Genomic DNA, 18,235 nt, shown 5'->3' with positions numbered 1-18,235 from the left:
CCCATAATCACCTTGGTGGATGAGGAATGTTTTTTTTTTCTTCTATATCATAGCCTTCTCAAGTCCTCTCAAAGAGTCTTATATGGCTCTTCCCTCTGCCCGATATAATATAATGGTACCGGCCAGAGAGGTTCCCTATAGTCATAAAATAAAATCATGGTGCATGTGCATCACATCAGAATGTAGTGCACATGCAGTTTACTTGTACAGTGCGAAATTGTATACAGTGGGATCCGAACCACTGGAGCTTTGACGTTAGAAGACATTTATGTACATAACATATAAAAGTATATAAACATAGAGGTGTCCTGATGTCAGAAAAGTCGAGAGTCAGGCTTAAACCTAGAACCTCTGGATTACTAGCCCGACACTCTGCCTACTAAGCAATCGTTGTTCATGGATGGAAGAGATATGGAAATGTAAAATTTAAAAGCAGAAGCTAAAAGGGCTAGTTAACGGGCCCCACAAAAGTATTGTTTAACGATAGTACCTGTGGGGATCTACAATGCATGTCTAGAAGAGGGAACATTCTCCATAAACTGGAAGAAACAGCGTCTCTTACTTCTGCCAAAAGGAAAAAAGCCACCCCAGGATTTCTCATCATACAGACCGCTCTGCATGTTGGACACTCCGGGTAAGATCCTGGAACACATAATCTGCGTCAGAATGGATAATTTTATAGAAGGAAAAGGTGGATTAGCGGAACACCAATATGGCGTTAGGAAGAATCGTTCAACCCTGAACGCAGTTAGCCTAGTGATCGACACTGCGCAAACAGCGATAGAGGAGAAAAGATGGAAGGAAGGAAAAGCGGGGTTAGCGGGATGATGCCGCAAGAAGCAGACGACCGGACGATGCGGAAAGAAGCAGACGCCCGGACAACGCAGAAAGAAGAAGACGTGATGACGACCACATTAATTAGAAAAGGGCGTAAAAGCCTTTTGCCCCCCCCCCCCCCGCGAAGCACTACTTGACGGTCGAACCGCGGGGAACAAGGGCATAGAAGATGTAGCTAGGTGCGCCTTTAATAAGGGTCGATAAAGGCAAAGAGGGCGTTCCTTGGTACGGTTGGGTGTATTTCATCTGGCCGTAAAAAGGATGGGCTTAGTCGGTGTGAATCCGACACACGGCTGACATTGCGGATGGGGCTGTTTCGACGACCCCATAAACAAAGTTACGCTATGGTCTTTCTAAGATTTTCCCTAACACCTCTTTTCCGAGAGAGAAAAAAAAACACACACAGACACACATACACACACATACATATATATATATATATATATATATTTATTAAGAGAGTGAATAATCTTTTCTTCTACTCTCACAGATAGGAGCTAAGGTAGGAAAGGCATAACAGACCGGGTATAGAAAGAATGATAGACTAGATGCTGATTAACACTAGATATTATTAGAACTGTACAATGAGTAGCTTAAGGGTCCATCCGCACCGGCGGCCTGGCTGGCACTGATTGTCGGAAGCGACTGAGCTGATAAGCTCGCTTTGCGGTTGCCATGTCGTGGTGCTCTGCTAGGTGGCGCGTCGTTTCGCATATCGTGGTAGGAGGGGACCTTCATATATATATATATATATACCGCTAGGCACGCAGTGCTGAGCTGCCGAGCGCCCTTCTAACGAACTTCTAAAGCGCGCGTGTATTTAAATAAGATAATCTATGATACAAAATATCAATATTGACCATCCGATATACCAATATTCATATGTATCTATACAGTATCGCCCATCTCTAGTCAGGATAAGGTTTTAAGATCGTTATTTAGGCTGAAACACGCTAATCTAAATTAATGCTGCATTATCGCTGTTGATTACCGTACGTGGAAGTTGTAGTCAGCTTTCGTCTGTCGAGAGGTTAATAAACTAATTTTGTTTTTATTTATCAACCTTCAGCCTCACTAGGCGCTCCACCTGTTCCTAACCTAGCTTATGTCCTCCCTCTCGAGATCGTAAGGGTTCGAAAAGGAGAAATTAGTTGAAGTACATTGTAAAGTAATTGTTTGCGCGTCGATATCTAGTCCGTTAAAAATGGTGACGTTTCAAGTGTTAAACTATTAATAAATAAGAAAATTATTTATTTTTAAATCATTACAAGTGTTTTCGCGAGTTACTTCGCTGAGTAAATCATAGTTGGCAAATGCATTGTTGTAATATGCGAATTTACACAGTCATAATATACTGTGATAGACGCACCGCCGACCGGTGGCTATTGCCACTTCATAATATATTATTAACCTTTAACCTTGTGTCATTATTTATTAAACCTCTATCTCAACATGGATGCAGAGCTGGTTAGTATTATTATTCTATCTCGCACATCGACTCCCGAGTCATGTTAGAGATATTTAAAAATTTAGAAGTTAGAAGAAGAGCCACGTGGAAAAGTAGTTAACGGTTATTCTTAATAAAGTGAAATATGCTTGTGAAGCAAAGGAATTCAAATTTTCGTGTTAAAAAGTCTGTCGATAGAAGAAAATGTTTAAGTGAAGAATAACCGGTCAATATGGGTTAAAGTATTAAATAATACACGCTCGGTGACAAAGATAAATTCGTCAGGTACTACACAATAAAAAGATTTTTGAAAATTAATCAAGATTTAAGTGCGATGCAAGCGGATTGAAGTCGGCAAGTAGAACACGTGGTAAACTGCTAGTATAAAGCACGTGACAAGTTTAAGGTTAAACTCATGTATAAATGAGTCAAGAAAATAAGATTAAAGTAAAACTTGAAACAGCAACCAAAGAAGCAACCGAAGAAGTGAAGTGAAAACTTAACCAGTAAAAATCAAATACATGAAATTACAAGTGTTAAACAAAAAGAAAACGTAAAAATAGCTAAACAAGCAAAAATTGAAGATATTTTGATACCTGTTTTTGATCGTGCAAGTTACACCAGTTGGAAAATCAGATTGATGATTTTATTAAAGTATAAAGAGTGTAAAGATCCAGCAGTTAGTACAATAACTGAGACTTATAAAGATAAAGAAACATATTGGGAAAAGATAGACTTAAAAGCAAGAACGATAATAATAAGTTCACTTTCGGATAAACAATTAGAGTATGTTCGTGAATGCACAACGGCTCTTGAAGTGATACAAAAGTTTGACAAAATGTATCTAACACAATTTACAGCCCTTAAATAATATGCAGAAACAAAATTGAGGAAATCAAGTTGAATAACTATAAATTAGTTAAAGATTTTTCTGTCGAATTTGAAAAGGTTACAAACGAGTTCAAAGCGGCTGGTGGAAGATTAGAAGAAACCAAACTAGCGCGCTTCGCGTTTTGCGCATAAGGCACGACCGCTGACGCTCGCGCTTTGCGCTCGCCACGCCGTCCGACGCTCGCAGTATTATCCTGTTTTGTTTTTTCAATATTGTTGTCAAAGTTTTGATTGGTATTCTTCTGGCGGTCATCAACACTATCATCAAAACTACTGGAAAATTAGTAACTTATTTGTATTTGTATCAATTATTTATTTTTGTTTGTAGATATTCTTAAAATATATCTTATTTTAATTTTATTCTATTGTAATTTAAGATAAATAATACAACACTTTTGTATCGCAGTTTTCAAGAGGAAGTAAACAAAAGGATGATATTTCGTTTGTAGGATTTCAATTAGAATATTAGAAAATTGATTGTTTAGGTATTTAGCATAGTTTAGAGGGATGTAGTAAGCTACTTAGAGCTTTTCTTCAATCTAAGCAATTTTCTTTATTGAGTTTAGGTTTTTCTACTTCAGTATATACACTTGAATTTTGAAACTGTATTGTACTGATTCAGTTTAACAGATTTAATTAATATAGCGTACGTCGTTATATGATGCCAAGTTACACGGATTGTATTCGGCGATTACGTATTTCCTAAATTATGCATTTTTTATAATTTAAATAAAAGAGTGGTTTAATTTTGTATATATCTGTATGAGATGAAGGCCAAAATATAACTTTCAGCTTTTAATAATATAGGAAAATTGCTGAAAATAATTGGGTTGGATGGGGCATGTTGCACCGAAGTTATTATTCAATTTATGTATCAAAAAATCGCTTTTAGGGTTGTGTATGTCAAAAAGTGTTAAAAAAATGTTGCATTTTGAAAATGTTTACAACTTTTATATTTAATATTTTCATCTAAAATGTAAATCCGTAATGTTTTATGGCAAATAATTGGTTTTTAGCTGTAAAAAATCGATTTTGGGCTGTAAATTCGAGTTCTAAGCATTTTCATGATTTGATGTTAATGGGAAAAAGTTCTTTCCGAGATAATCGCATCACAGGAAAATTTTTATTAAAAAAACGCTTAAAAATCGAACAAATTGTGCCCGCATTTCAAAACGACGTAGAGAATCGGGATAAAAAAAATAGTTTTTTAGCTTTTGCAAAAGGAGACAATTGCGTAAGATATCGCATCTCACACATATTTCGCAAACGAAGCATGGTTGACACAGGTCTGCAATCCAGAGGTAAACCAGGTAACTGCGTTAGAAAATAGTAGCGAAAATTTAGGACAAATAAATTGGATTCTTGATAGTGATTGTACTGACCACATTGTAAATAATGATAAATCCATATGTTTAAAAGAGTCTATTAAAGTGAAATTACCAGATAGCGAAAGTTTGAAAGCAACAAAAATTGGAACTGTAAAGTTATATTTCAAAAATTATTACAATGAAAAACAAGTAGACGTAAAAAATGTTTATTATGTTCAAGGTATAAGACAAAATATATTGAGTCTATCTAAAGTCACAGAAAATTATACAGTAGTAGCCAAAAATGATGCCAAAATTTACATTAAATATAAAGAACTAATAGCAGTTGCAAGTATAAAAGATAATCTATACTTCATAAAAAGTTTCGTAGTACAAAAGAGCACTGAATAGTAAAAAATAAATTATTTGAAGGCTTGCCAGAAAAAATTCAAAGTACTGAAATGAAATGTGCAAATTGCATTGAAAGCAAACTGTCAAATGTACCGTTCAAAAATAATAGAACTAAAACTACCGAAATTTTAGATGCATTCATACAGATTTAAATGGTCCACATAATACAATTGGGTATGACGGAGAGAAATATTTCGTGACATTTGTTGACGATTATAGTAGGTGTACTAGAATATTTTGCATTAAAAATAAATCAGAAACTGCTAGCTGTCTGAAAGAATTCATAAACTAAGTAGACAATAAATTTAATAAAAAGTGAAAAAGTTGCAATGTGATAACGGTAAAGAATATTTAAACCGTGAAATTTATGATTTTGTAAAGTCCAAGGGAATAGATCTAGTAACATGTTCATTGTACATCTATGAACTAAATGGAGTAGCGGGAAGAACAATAAGTCAGCTTTGGACATAGGTAGATGCTTAATGCTTGAAGCAAAAATAAACAGGCGATACTGGCTAGAAATTATGAAAACTGTTGCTTATTTAAAAAATCATACAATTGCAAATACAGCGGAAAACAAAACTCCTTATGAAATATTTGTTGGTATCAAATCTAACGTTAAAAGTTTGAAAATTTATGGAAGTCGAGTCTTTGTAAGAGTTCCAGAAGCATTGCGAAAAAACAAATGGGATGAAAGCCCAATTAGGTGTATTAGTAGGTTATTTAGAAAATGGTGATAAAGTTTTAGTCAACGGTAGAGTTATTCATGCTAGACATGTACAAGTAGTTGAAGAAAATACTAAAATTATTTGGTTAGAAAAACTTAATGATGAAAAAGACAGAGATTTGGAAGATAACAAATCTATAAAGGTAGAAAATGAGATAGTAGTTGAAGAAAATATAAAATTAATATGCTTCGAAAAAAACGATAATTTTAATGACAGAATTGATAAGCAAAAGTAAAATCGATACTGAAGTAGACTCGAACAAAACAAATTCATTTACTCATACTTCGAATTTCGAGTCAAGTAGGAGTAACAAAATTAATTTCGAAAATCGTATAAATAATTATAAAAGCGACGATGATTCAAAAAATGTAGAAAATGAAAATAGAGAACATTTGATTGTTAAAAGAACGTCAAATAGAAAGAAAAGTTCTGTAAATAGATATGGAAATCCTGTAACTCATTACATTTATATAAATCACATTGATGCGAATGTACCGAATACATTTGAGGAGGCGTTAAACTCAAATGAATATACAACAATGGAAAATTGCGATGGACTCCAAAATAAATAGTCTTAAGAAAAATAATACTTGGCACAATGTTGAAAGACCAAAAAACAAAAAGGTCATTGATGTTAAATGGGTTTTTAAAAGAAAAAACAATAATGTATTGTGACAGTGCATATGCCCTCACAACAGCTCGGCATAAGCCCAGCACATACACACGCGCGAAGCGCGCACACACACATACAAACATGCATTGCGACGACTATCAGGCAGGAGTCGCGTGCGAAGCATAGAAGTAGAATAGGAGAGAGAGAGAGGGGGGGGGGGCAAAAGGAAAACAGCGCGACAATAGCCGACGCTGACTAATAAACACGCAACAAGAGAGAACGAGATAGCAGAGCCGGATTCGCACGAAGCAATCCGAATGGCCCCGAATTGATCGAAAAAGGACTCGATCAGCAGAGAGAAGCGCGACTCGCGCTCTCGACTCCCGACTCTGGTAGCGACCACATGTGGCCAGGAGCCACGAAAGCCGACCAGCAGTCGGAGTCGCTCATCTCTAAGGGCGCGGCTCCAAACCAGACCATCAGGCCGAGGGCCATGACTCAGTGCCTGCAGCTCTCGCCAACGCCACGAGGAGGAGTTCAGTGGGCTGCCGATCAAACGGCGCTGACGAGGTGGAACCCAGAGCAACCAGCCCGTCCGGCAGCGGCAACGCGACGTTCATCGGTAAACCCGTGAGTCTGTCCTGTCTCGGCAAATAGCCCACCTATCTCTCTCTCTCTCTCTCTCTCTCTCTCTCTCTCTCTCTCTCTCTCTCTCTCTCTCTCTCTCTCTCTCTCTCTCTCTCTCTCTCTCTCAGTTAATTTGGCGCATGGCACACCACGTGCAGAAAAGCACGAGTGAGTATATAGCTTAGCGTAGGGCCAAGGGCAAAGCCCGATTGTCGCGCATAGTGCGCCGGCCGATCTCGATGGTCATCTCGACGCACAACATACGCACACACGATTGCACGTAGTGTACATTGTTATTTCGAGTGAATAAACGTTCTGAAGGCGGATGAAGCCCGAAGGTTTTCTTAGCATAAATTATTAGAGTGTCATTATTGTGCATGCTAAAACCCTTGCTTCCATTCATGAATAAGCCCAGCACAGAAGGACTCCGCTACTCTCCGCGGTCCGTCAAGACGGAGATGCTGAACAGCCGAGTCGAGTTCCTGGTCGTCACCCGACGATCCTTTTGTTCACGTGGTAGCCTTTCGCGTCGGTCCCTAAGCTCGATAGGACACACTTATCCAATTTTGCACTTGCAAGGCCACAACGTTACAGAATATGAAGCAAAACTAGTTGCTAGAGGTTTCCAACAAAAAGAATACATCGATAATGTCTATTCACCTGTAGGTAAAATGCAAACTTTGAAAATTTTATTGTCATACAGCTGCACAAATAATTTGTAGATAGAACAAATAAATGGATGTGCGTTTCTGAATGGCTATGTTAAAACAGAAGCATATATCAATAAACCTAAAGGTTATGAAAGAGGAGACAATAAAGTTTGCAAATTGCACAAGACACTCTATGGACTCAGAGAAAGCCCAAGGCTTGGTATAATTGCTTCAATAAATTCATGACTAGTCTAAACTTTGTTAGAAGTAACTATGATTATTGTATGCACATAAACAATACAAGCAAAGATCCAATATATGTATTTGTAGATGATCTCCTTATTTGTTGCAAAAATAAACATATAATAAACGAAGTAAAAGCTTGTCTAATGGAAAGATTTGCACTGAAAGATGTAGGCAAGATAAGCCAATATATAGGCATAGATATAAACTATAGTGAAGATAGAAGTAAAATGACATTAAGTCAAACATAATATATTGAATCTTTAGCTGCAAAATACAATCTAGAAAATACAAAATTATAATTGATACTCCAATGGATTGATAATTAATTGATACTCCAATGGAGACAAATCTAAAATTAGATCAAGCTAGTCGAATAGACGAGCGACTAAAGTACAGAAACTTGATAGGAGAATTGCTTTATATAAGTTCATGCACAAGGCCAATATTAAGATATATCGTACATCGTAAATTATTTAAGTCGATATCCAAGTTGTTATGATCAAACACACTCTAAGTATGCGATGCGAGTCTTAAAATATTTGTACAAGACTCAAGACTTGAAACTAACATACTGTAATAATGTAAATAGCAAAATACTAGATTGTATGGTAGATTCCGTGTATTTTTAATACAAAAACAAGCCTATAAATTTCGACAGCGTCGAAGTCGGCGTCAAAAGCTTAAAAGTCGTTTTTGTTTATCTTCTTACGATAAATAGAATAAAAATAATCGCATTTTCAGTGTCACAAAATTGATTTGGCCGAAATAGGCACGGTGTCATAGAAACCACTCCGAGTTCTCCGATTGGGTTGTGCCCATATAACGTTTTGATCTACTATTGAAGCCTAACATTTCTAAGCGGGTCCCACCTCTGCTCCCTTAAGACCCAGATTCTATACATAATTGGACAGGGTTTCTTACGAATTAATTCATAACAAAAGGTAAAATGTTAAGTGCTAAAATATTAGAAATTAACAAACTAAATTTTGAATTTACTAAAAATATCCCTTTCGCAATATTTGAACCAAATCTCCTATTTTGAAATATTTTAATTCAACATTTTTGTTTTAGATATTTATAATTCAATATATAAATATATAAATTTTGAATTTTTAATATCTATCATTTCTAATTTTTATTATTTAAAATTTGTACCCTCGCCTCATTCGTTTGATAGCTCGGACCTGAAACAAGATTTTAGTTATAATTTTGTGCGCAAGGCTACTGTCACCAGAGGCCTATGCGTCCGTTATAGTTACCAGTAAAAACTATTCTACCCATTGGGCAGCAGAGCCGAACCAATCGCTACATTATCAACGGTTCTCTGGTTTTTCTTTAAAGCGATATGAGTTAAATCAAATTAAACTCTGGGGCCCAAACTGGACAGGGTTCTTTGTCCTTTCAAATCTTTATTTTTCAAAATTTTTTCTTCACCCGAACGGATGCACTGTAAGCGACAAAGTGAAAGAACGGAACGCAAGGTTGTGATGAGTGGGGTAAGTCAAAGTTATTAGAGTCGTATGTATGTATAGTTTACCTAGCGAAAGTATTTTATAAAGTGTGTGAATGTAGAAGGGCCGTCATTTGCACTAAAATCCTAAAAGTGTTCTTAGCACTGAAGTCGAGTTGTCGATGGTGCTGCTTGAGTCGTGAGAAGACCGTGTAAAAAAGCGTTCGGTTTTGACAACGTGTAGAATTAACTGTACTTTGTAGGTTGAGGTTTATTGAGAACAGTTTAAAAAAGGAAACTTTTCGTTATAGCATATAAATGAGTAGTAAGATCATAGTGCGTTAGTCAGAAAAATATTATCCTTTTTATATTTGTATACTAAACAATGATTTATCTTTATTCGTATCATTAAAATATCATACAATATGCGTACATATAATATATATGTGACAAGAATTACTTACCTGTTATATTAAGGCCGGCAAATGATTGGAATTCTGCAATAGCACGTTGCATCGTCTGCTCAGAGACAAGACCACCGTTGGTTGGATTTAATGGTGGTAAATAGCCATATTGAGATAAGTATCGCTGGAAAATATTTTTGATCAGAGAAAAAGGTTTTACACTCATCTTAACTTAAAGTGTGGAAGTAAATTGTACTAATTAAAATTAGCAAATATCATTGTTACACCTTTGTATGATGCTGAATTACTTTCGTTGGCGAAGCGTACTTTGCTGTTATATGCGGTTTGACAATTTATAGATTTATTACCAAAAATAAGTGGTTAATAAGTTTTAAATTATAGGAAGCAATTTTGAAAAAATTGTGGTCCCTGTTGTGTGAGCGCCGAGATCTTTATTAAATAATGTGCATAAAACATCGTTTTTAGACTATGCTTCATGTCCAAGTTTTTAGAAAGTATATTAGCCACAATATAATATTGCGTTTTTAAAATTTTTACAATTCAAAAACGTAAAAAAAAAAGATTTTTAGTTGTTTACTAGGATTATAAACATTTTTATGATATTATGTCAACCGAAAAAGTTTAGATTTATCTTTTATAAAAAACGTTGAGATATAAATAATAAATTACTAATATTCCCAAAGACCACCGGAAGAAAGTGTTAGAGTTATAGGTGCACGCTAGCCCTAAAAATGCTCTTATCCTATCCTACCATGAATTTTAGCGACTAACGCCGCGCCATCTACACAGCGAAGTTCTCAAGCTCGAAGTGTGCCGCATCGGTTATTCTGTACTCTCTTTATTAGCTTCTACAATATACTGGGTTGTCTAAAGTACTTTTATTCCTTTACCTTAACCTGTCTAACACGCGGTGCGTCTTATTTATAACAACGCTTCCAGCATTTTAAATATTTTAATCGAATTTTTCTGATTCCCTTACGAAAATGGCCTGCACTCAAACCTACAGAAGTGCGAAATAAATCGCAGAAATTTTTGCTTAACTTTCTACAGACCTCTCTGCATAAATAGCTGCAGGAAATTTGGACGCGAGCAATATAAAAAAAACTCTAAGTTCCATAATAGTTTTTGATAATGTATAACTTTAATATAATATACATGCCTTTATAGGTATTATAATCCGGATAATAACGCCAAAACTGTGAGCCTGAGCTTCAAAATGTTAATTTTTCATTAATTGAATTTTAACAAAACTCGTTGTTGAAATTGAATTAATCAAAAATTAATAGCCTGTACTTTAATTTAAAATTAATGGCTAGCTTGCATAAAGATTTCTATTGTGACCATTATTAGGTTGTATTTGCTAACTCTAAAAAAAATGGACTTTTTAAAAAGTAAAACGTCAGGCGAGTTTAATATTGTCCGCAACAAAATTACAGATAAAAAAGAACTGAAATCAATCAAACAAAGTCAAGTCTATTATATTTAATCATAATAACGCAAAAAATTGTTTGTTTAATCAAGGGCTTACTTACCTTAAGTCAAGTTACACGATAATCCATTAGAAACAACTCTCAAGATACTTACTACGTAACTTGCCATGCCCGTTTCACTTTGTTTATTGGTGGACAACTGAAATTTTCTTTTTATGTATTAGAACGTCATACAAACACCATAAGTACAATGAAACGGGCATGGCAAGTTAAATAGTAATTATCTTGAGAGTTGCTCCTTGCTTCATTACGATTAAATATGATAAACTTGACTTTGTTTGATCGATCTCAGTTCTTTTCTATCTGTAATTTCGTTGCGGAATATATCAAACTCGCCTAACCTTTTAATTTTATTTTAGAGATCAATTTTTCTTAGAGATTTTAGTCATTTTTAGTAAATTTTTTTGAGTATTTACCATCCAGACTTCGTCATAGGCTACTCTATACACCTTGGCACAGTCCTCAAATGATTTTACACCTAGACACCAAAAACCACGGAGCGCGCTACCTGGATCTCGTTATCGGCGACCTTGTACATCTAGACACCGCCCTTAAATGATTTTCACACCTAGACACTAAAAACCATGGAGCGTACCACCTAGACGTCATCATCGGCCACCCAGTACACCTGGACACCGTGTTCAAATGATTTTTACATCTAGACACCGAAAACCACGGTGCGAACTACCTGGACGTCGTCATCGGCCACCCTGTACCCCTAGACACCTACCTTTCTTAAATGATTTCTACACCTAGACACCATAGAACATATAGCACTTATAATTCGCGCCACTTGATATGATAAAAGTGTGTGGGAAAGCAATATCCAACTACACTATACGTATAGCTTATAAGTGGCAAACTTCACGTAGAATCATAGTTTAGCACAAAAACATGCTAATGAGTAAAAAATTAATTAAAAACAGTAATAATATGCATTTTTTTTTAATACTATAAAAATCCAAACACTAATATAGAAGTAAATAGTAACGTGGCGCTGCGGCTTCGTCTGCTTTTCAAACTCGCCTTCGTGGCGCTATCGCGCCACATGATGTTAGAAACTTTTATTACAGATGAAATTACGATTTACCGTTTTTGGTTTGTGTTCCAGTTGCTTTTAGTACCGATTTGCCTGCGTGACAAACTCGCATATCTTAAAAAAATAACCATACCAACTCTATTACTGACCATGGTTTGTGTTGCAGTTGGTTTTTGTACCGAGTTGCTTAACCCAATAGCCCAGCTAAAAATGCTGGATGAGTCGACTTCACAACCCAAATGGAAAAAGTAGAGCGCGTTACGTGTGTTATCGGGTTAAGTGGTTAGTGTAAAGTGGTTGAGTTGCAGTTTCGTTCTAGTACCTAGTTAGGGTACATTAAGGTAATCTAGTTGATCGTTATTTTATTTTTTATAGTAAAGGTTAAGTATAAATGGTTTAAGCAAGAAATGTTGTCGATGAAAAGAATGGATACAAATAAAGTACCACTATAAGTAAAGCAACAATTCGATAATAAATAAAAAATTCAGTTCAGTTCAAGAATAAGCCTGAATAAGCCTTAATTCATATTTTTGGAAAAATGTCGCCTTCGGCGAAATATCACCAAACTGTTTTTCCTACATTTAAGGACAAATTGTTTACTGCCAACCACTCGGCAATTAAACTTAAGAAATAGTTCATGTTTACTTGAGCTTCTATCCAGTCTTTACCTGTAGCTATAATAGCAGTATCATCTGCATAAGAAATTATGGACTCGGGGGGAATCTCCTTTAAGACATCATTAATATATAGGATAAATAGTAGCGGTCCTAATATGCTATATGTTTCTAACCTCAAAACATTTCTGAAGAAGACCTCAGTTCGGTGGAATTTGGAGCTGATGATCACAGAAACGTGATTTTCCTTTTTTTCCTTTTTAGCGATGTTGAACACTGATGTTATGTCCTCCTGATGGAACAGTCATGAGTATCTTCGCCGTCAGCAGTCGTTCAGTGGTTGAGATGAGTTTATGTTATCACCAGCTTGCGAAAAAAATCCTCCAGGCTCGTAAAACACACGAAAAGCCGTGGTTTTTTTTAGCGCCAGCGTGCGAGCCGGTTAGAGGATCCTTCTCGCTGCGAAAAATCACATAGACATCAAACACGAATATGAATAAGATAATAATATATAAGGAGTAATTATATGCGAAAGAATAGATGCAAGATACCCGGACAGCTGATAGCACGAGATTATGTTATAGATGATGTTATATTATATTATATATATTTAATATAATTTATTGTTTTCTACGTTAACAGTTAGAATTTTCATTTAATTTTATCCGCAAGAGTAAGAGACTGGATTTATTGCTAGCGCCTTAAGTCGCGCCCAAAAAGATACTCTGACCGACCTCTATTTGAAGAAGGAGCGTATTGCTCCGTTCTCTTCCAGCTCGTTCGAGCGAATCAGGCTGAGGAGCTAAGCGAGGCGCCTTTTATTTCCTGAGGCGCTACTGAGCCGAGCTACAGCTACGCGCTTCCCCTTCCAGTCCGCTGGCGCTGCTACTGATGCCGCTTCCCCTTCCAATCCGCCGCTGATGCTACTCGCTGATTGATTCGGCGCTGATCACTTTTTTGATGTACTCCCTAGTCGTGATTTTTTTGTGCGTCGCGTCGCATAGAGCGGTAGTTAGGTGAGAACATTTGGCAGCAGGTTCATAATTTAGAATAGTTTCTAAGCATGCACCGTAGGGATATGCGTTTTCTGGCGGTGAGACAAGTTATTGATTTAAATAAACATCAACTTGGTTGAAAATCAAGTGTACAATGTCGTTTACTGTAGCAACAAATCTGTCGATTGTATCTGTCAGCGGTGTTATTTGCACATTCTGTTCTATCATGGAATGTGCGAGATCATGGGACTCTCGTCGTTCAACGACGACACGGGTTTGTAAGATACTTATCTGCTTGATTCTATAGCAGTCTGTGTAGCACGGAGGGAAAATAAGTCAAGCTTGGTTATGAGGCACGTTTTCGAGTAGCTGTACAAAACGACATTTTAAAATGTTCTTCAAAGATATAGTGAATCTATTTTACTTTTTCTTGCCTTCTTCTTTGACTTTCGCTTCGTTGTTGGTCTTTTCTTCAATCTTTTAACGCAAAGACGCTAACCTAAGCGGGTCTTGGGCGTTGTCGTCCAGATCGGACGGGTGGGTGCCTATCACCACTACACAGCGCGTCCTTAGGTTGCGGATAGAGGAACAGCCCCTGAGAAAGAGGTTAGCTGTGAATAAACTGAATAAGCAGCCGCGGACAGCCGATAGGAATAGGCGTGGGTGTGATGAGCCCACACTGTCGAATGCATTCATCTAGAAACACTACGCAAGCACCACAACAAAAAAAAAAACACTTCACATTATCTCTTATCTCTCAATCTATCTCTTTCATCACACATTACAAAAATGGGCAAAAATCCTGCTGCCGAGGAGGATGCGGAAGCGATGACAACTGCCCCGAAAGGGGATGTGTAGAATGATTCGTCACCTGGTCTTACGCGGTAACGATGCCAGCGAAGGCACGCTGCTTTGCAGGGGGGCGTTAGGATGCGAGAATGAAACCGTAGTGTATCTGACGACGAATTGACACTGTCCTCGTCAAAGTCGGAAAGCTCTCATACTTAGTTCTAGAGAGGTATGGGGGTTATCACCTCTAGAACGGTGGACTCACCTGCGATCGGAACAGGATCCGAAGCGCGCGGGTTTAACATAACATCATGGCTCAAAAAAAATCAAATCCGAACCAAAAGGGACTTAAGGGTCGGAACTTGGAATGTTCGCAGTCTATACAGAGCAGGTGCGTTTAAAGAACTCGTAAAGGAAGCTGATAGGTACAATCTAGATTTGGTAGCAATACAGGAATCGCGGTGGCCAGATGGCGGAGTACTAGCATCGGGTAACTTCACGTACCTGTATGGGGCCGGGAGTGGGGGATCTCTAGGCACCGGATTTATCGTAAGCAAAAGCATCATACATTCGGTTAAAAGTTACAAATCCATCAATGATAGGCTCTCGTACATCATTATCGAAGGTGAATGGTATAGATATGTATTTATTAATCTACACTGTCCTACGGAGGACAAAGAAGAAGAAGCTAAGGATCTCTATTACGAAACTTAGAGCAGGTAATCGACCAGTTCGCGTCTTACGACACAAGAATAGTATTAGGCGATTTCAATGCTAAAATAGGTAAGGAGGAAATGTTTAGGCCTAATATAGGTAAGGAAAGCCTGCACGAAGCCAGCAATGATAACGGTATTAGAGTCATAAATTTCGCGGCGGCAAAAGATCTTATAATCAAAACTACGTGTTTTAAGCACAAGAACATACACAAGGCAACGTGGACATCGCCGGACGGGGACACACAGAACCAAATTGATCATTTCCTCATTGAAAAAAGACGTCATACTAATGTTCTTGACGTAAGGGCTCACAGAGGGGCAGATAGCGACTCGGACCACTTCCTAGTAGTAGCCAAATTAAGAGCTAGACTAGTAGCGAATCAAAATAGTAAGCGAGCAAACAAGGTAGAAAGCTTTGATATTGAGAAACTACGAGATAGAACAGAGCGAATTAGGTACCAGATAGAAATTAATAACAGGTTTCAGGCACTTGAAGATGCAAACACATCGCCGGAGGGGAATGACGAACCGAATAGCTTATGGGGGGACATCGAAAAAATGGTAAAAGAGGCCGCGAACAAAGTACTGGGTAAAAAGAAAAAGCCAAAGAGCAAACCATGGTTTGACGAAGAGTGCGAACTCTGGTTTGAAAGGCGCAAAAAGGCTAAATTAGATAGCTTATAAAATAGAAGCAATAGGACCGTAGAAGAGTATTCTAACGTAAGGAAACAGACGAGCGCGATCTACAGAAATAAGAAGCGGGAGTATCAAAAGAATCTGATTAGGAGAATAGAAACTAACAGTAAGGAAAATAACCCCCGCGAAATGTACAGAGGGATTAACGCTATCAGAAAGGGTTTTAGGAGTAGAGCGCAATTGATGAAGGACGAAAACGGGGACCTCGTAACAAATGAAAACGAATTACTGTCGCTGTGGAAAAATTATTTCGATAAATTATTAAACGTGCACGAATATAGCGAAGAATTAGGGGACGGAATTCACACTGCTGAACCCCACGTGGAGGAACCGAGCTACCAAGAAGTAGACGCCGCGATTAAAAAACTAAAAAACAACAAAGCCGCGGGAAATGACTCTATACCAGCTGAGTTACTCAAATATGGGGGCGTCGAGCTCACTTTCAAAATCTATAAACTAGTATGTGCCATCTGGAAAAATGAAACAATACCCGAAAATTGGAAGGAATCTATCATTATACCGATTTTTAAAAAGGGGGATAAGACAGACTGCAATAACTATAGCGGTATTTCACTGTTTGCAACGTGCTACAAAGTTCTGTCAAACGTAATACAAGCTAGACTCACTCCATTCGCGGAAGATATAGTAGGAGATTATCAGTGCGGATTTCAGCGCAACAGATCGACGAGCGATCAAATGTTTACCATAAGACAGTTGTTAGAGAAAAAGTGGGAATTTTGCGAAACCATACACCAACTATTTATAGATTTTAAAAAAGCGTACGACTCTATTAAGCGAAGCAAAATGTATCAAATTCTAGTACTCCTCGGTGTACCGAAAAAACTCGTGAGATTAATTCAAATATGTCTGAACGGAAGCACGGGAAAGGTCCAAGTAGGCGGTAATGTATCAGAACCCTTCATGATACGCGATGGTTTAAAACAAGGGGATGGACTCTCTACGGTGCTGTTCAACTTTACGTTAGAGTATGCCGTTAGAAAGATGCAGGTTAGCCAGATGGGCGCAACGCTTAATGGAACAACGCAGATACTAGGCTACGCAGATGATTTGGATATACTGGGGGAGTGTGGGGAAACGGTAGCAAAAAACGCGGAAATTCTCATAAAAGCGGTGGAGTATACAGGGTTAGAAGTGAGTGAATCAAAAACAAAGTACATGATTGTGGATAAGCTAGGCATCTGCAGATGGGAGGAAGATCTCAGAGTTGGGAATTTTACTTTTGAAAAGGTTAGCGAATTCAGGTATCTGGGTACGACCATAAATGATAGAAACGAGATTAATGTCGAAATAAATAAGAGACTCCATTCGGGTAATGCTTGCTTCTACGCCGTGAGTAATTTACTTAAGTCGAGGCTGTTGTCTAAAAACGTTAAAATAAGAATATACAGGACAATAATACTGCCGGTGGTTCTGTACAGGTGCGAAACGTGGGATCTCACTAAGCAGGCGGACAACCGTTTTAGGGTATTTGAAAATAAAGTCTTGCGAAAAATATACGGACCGAAGAAAGATGAGGAAACCGGGGAATGGAGGAGACTACACAATGATGAGTTACACAATCTGTACGCGTCACTAAATATTAACAGAATAATAAAATCGCGCAGATTGGGATGGGCAGGGCACGTAGCGAGAGTGGGAGACGACCGTACGGCAGCGCGTGTCATGAAGGGCAGGCCGATGGTAACGCGACCTCTAGGTAGACCTAGACGTAGATGGGAGGACAACGTAAAAGCGGATCTAGTAGAAATAGGACGGGTGGGTGTCGATCGGAGAGGTGCATCTTGGGTGGGGTTGACACAAGATAGGGCAGCGTGGAAGGCTTGCGTAGATGAGGCGATGAACTTTCGAGTTCCAAATGCTATGTAAAAAAAAAAAAAAAATTAATGAAGTAAAAAATTAAAATAATAAATTATTTATATAATTATAATATAATTAGTTTCCGCCGCAATTTGTGGGAGCAGCGAATGTGCGAAGCTGCTCCCGTTCAGGTTGCATTGGAGTATTGTCAGGTCCATTTTGTCTGTTTCGTCCTGTATTCAGTCAGGGCTGCCTTAAATGCTGCGCACAAGGCCGTGCCAGGCACGTGTGCTAGATCTTGGTTGGCTTGCCCCGCGCAGAGAAAGCAGGAAGACGCTCTTGTGCACGCCTTGCCTACATGCCCCTTTCGGCCGCATTTCCAGCAGCAGTCTTGTCTGTCCGGTCCTTTGCAGTCAACCCTCACGTGTCCATAGCCAAGGCACCTG

General features: G+C 37.9%; 1 protein-coding gene across 8 annotated transcripts in view; it reads right to left on the bottom strand.

Moving 5' to 3' along the window:
* The window catches only part of Mmp1 (matrix metalloproteinase 1), a 330,832-nt gene that overhangs the window by 244,586 nt on the left and 68,011 nt on the right, over positions 1–18,235 (bottom strand). For 6 of the 8 annotated variants that reach the window (XM_031928038.2, XM_032601880.1, XM_031928035.1 and 3 more), the window contains 1 exon segment: positions 9,672–9,795. The exons of 1 other annotated variant lie outside the window; for it this stretch is intronic. Coding sequence is in view for 6 of the 7 variants with exons in the window: in XM_031928035.1 (XP_031783895.1) it covers positions 9,672–9,795 (124 nt within the window). In the remaining variant the exon portion in view is untranslated. 8 annotated transcript variants of the gene reach the window in all.

Source organism: Nasonia vitripennis (assembly GCF_009193385.2).
Source record: "Nasonia vitripennis strain AsymCx chromosome 4 unlocalized genomic scaffold, Nvit_psr_1.1 chr4_random0003, whole genome shotgun sequence".
Taxonomy (NCBI): domain Eukaryota; kingdom Metazoa; phylum Arthropoda; class Insecta; order Hymenoptera; family Pteromalidae; genus Nasonia; species Nasonia vitripennis.
The sequence above is the reverse complement of the archived record's forward strand: the minus strand, read 5'-3'. Positions and strand labels throughout refer to the sequence as shown.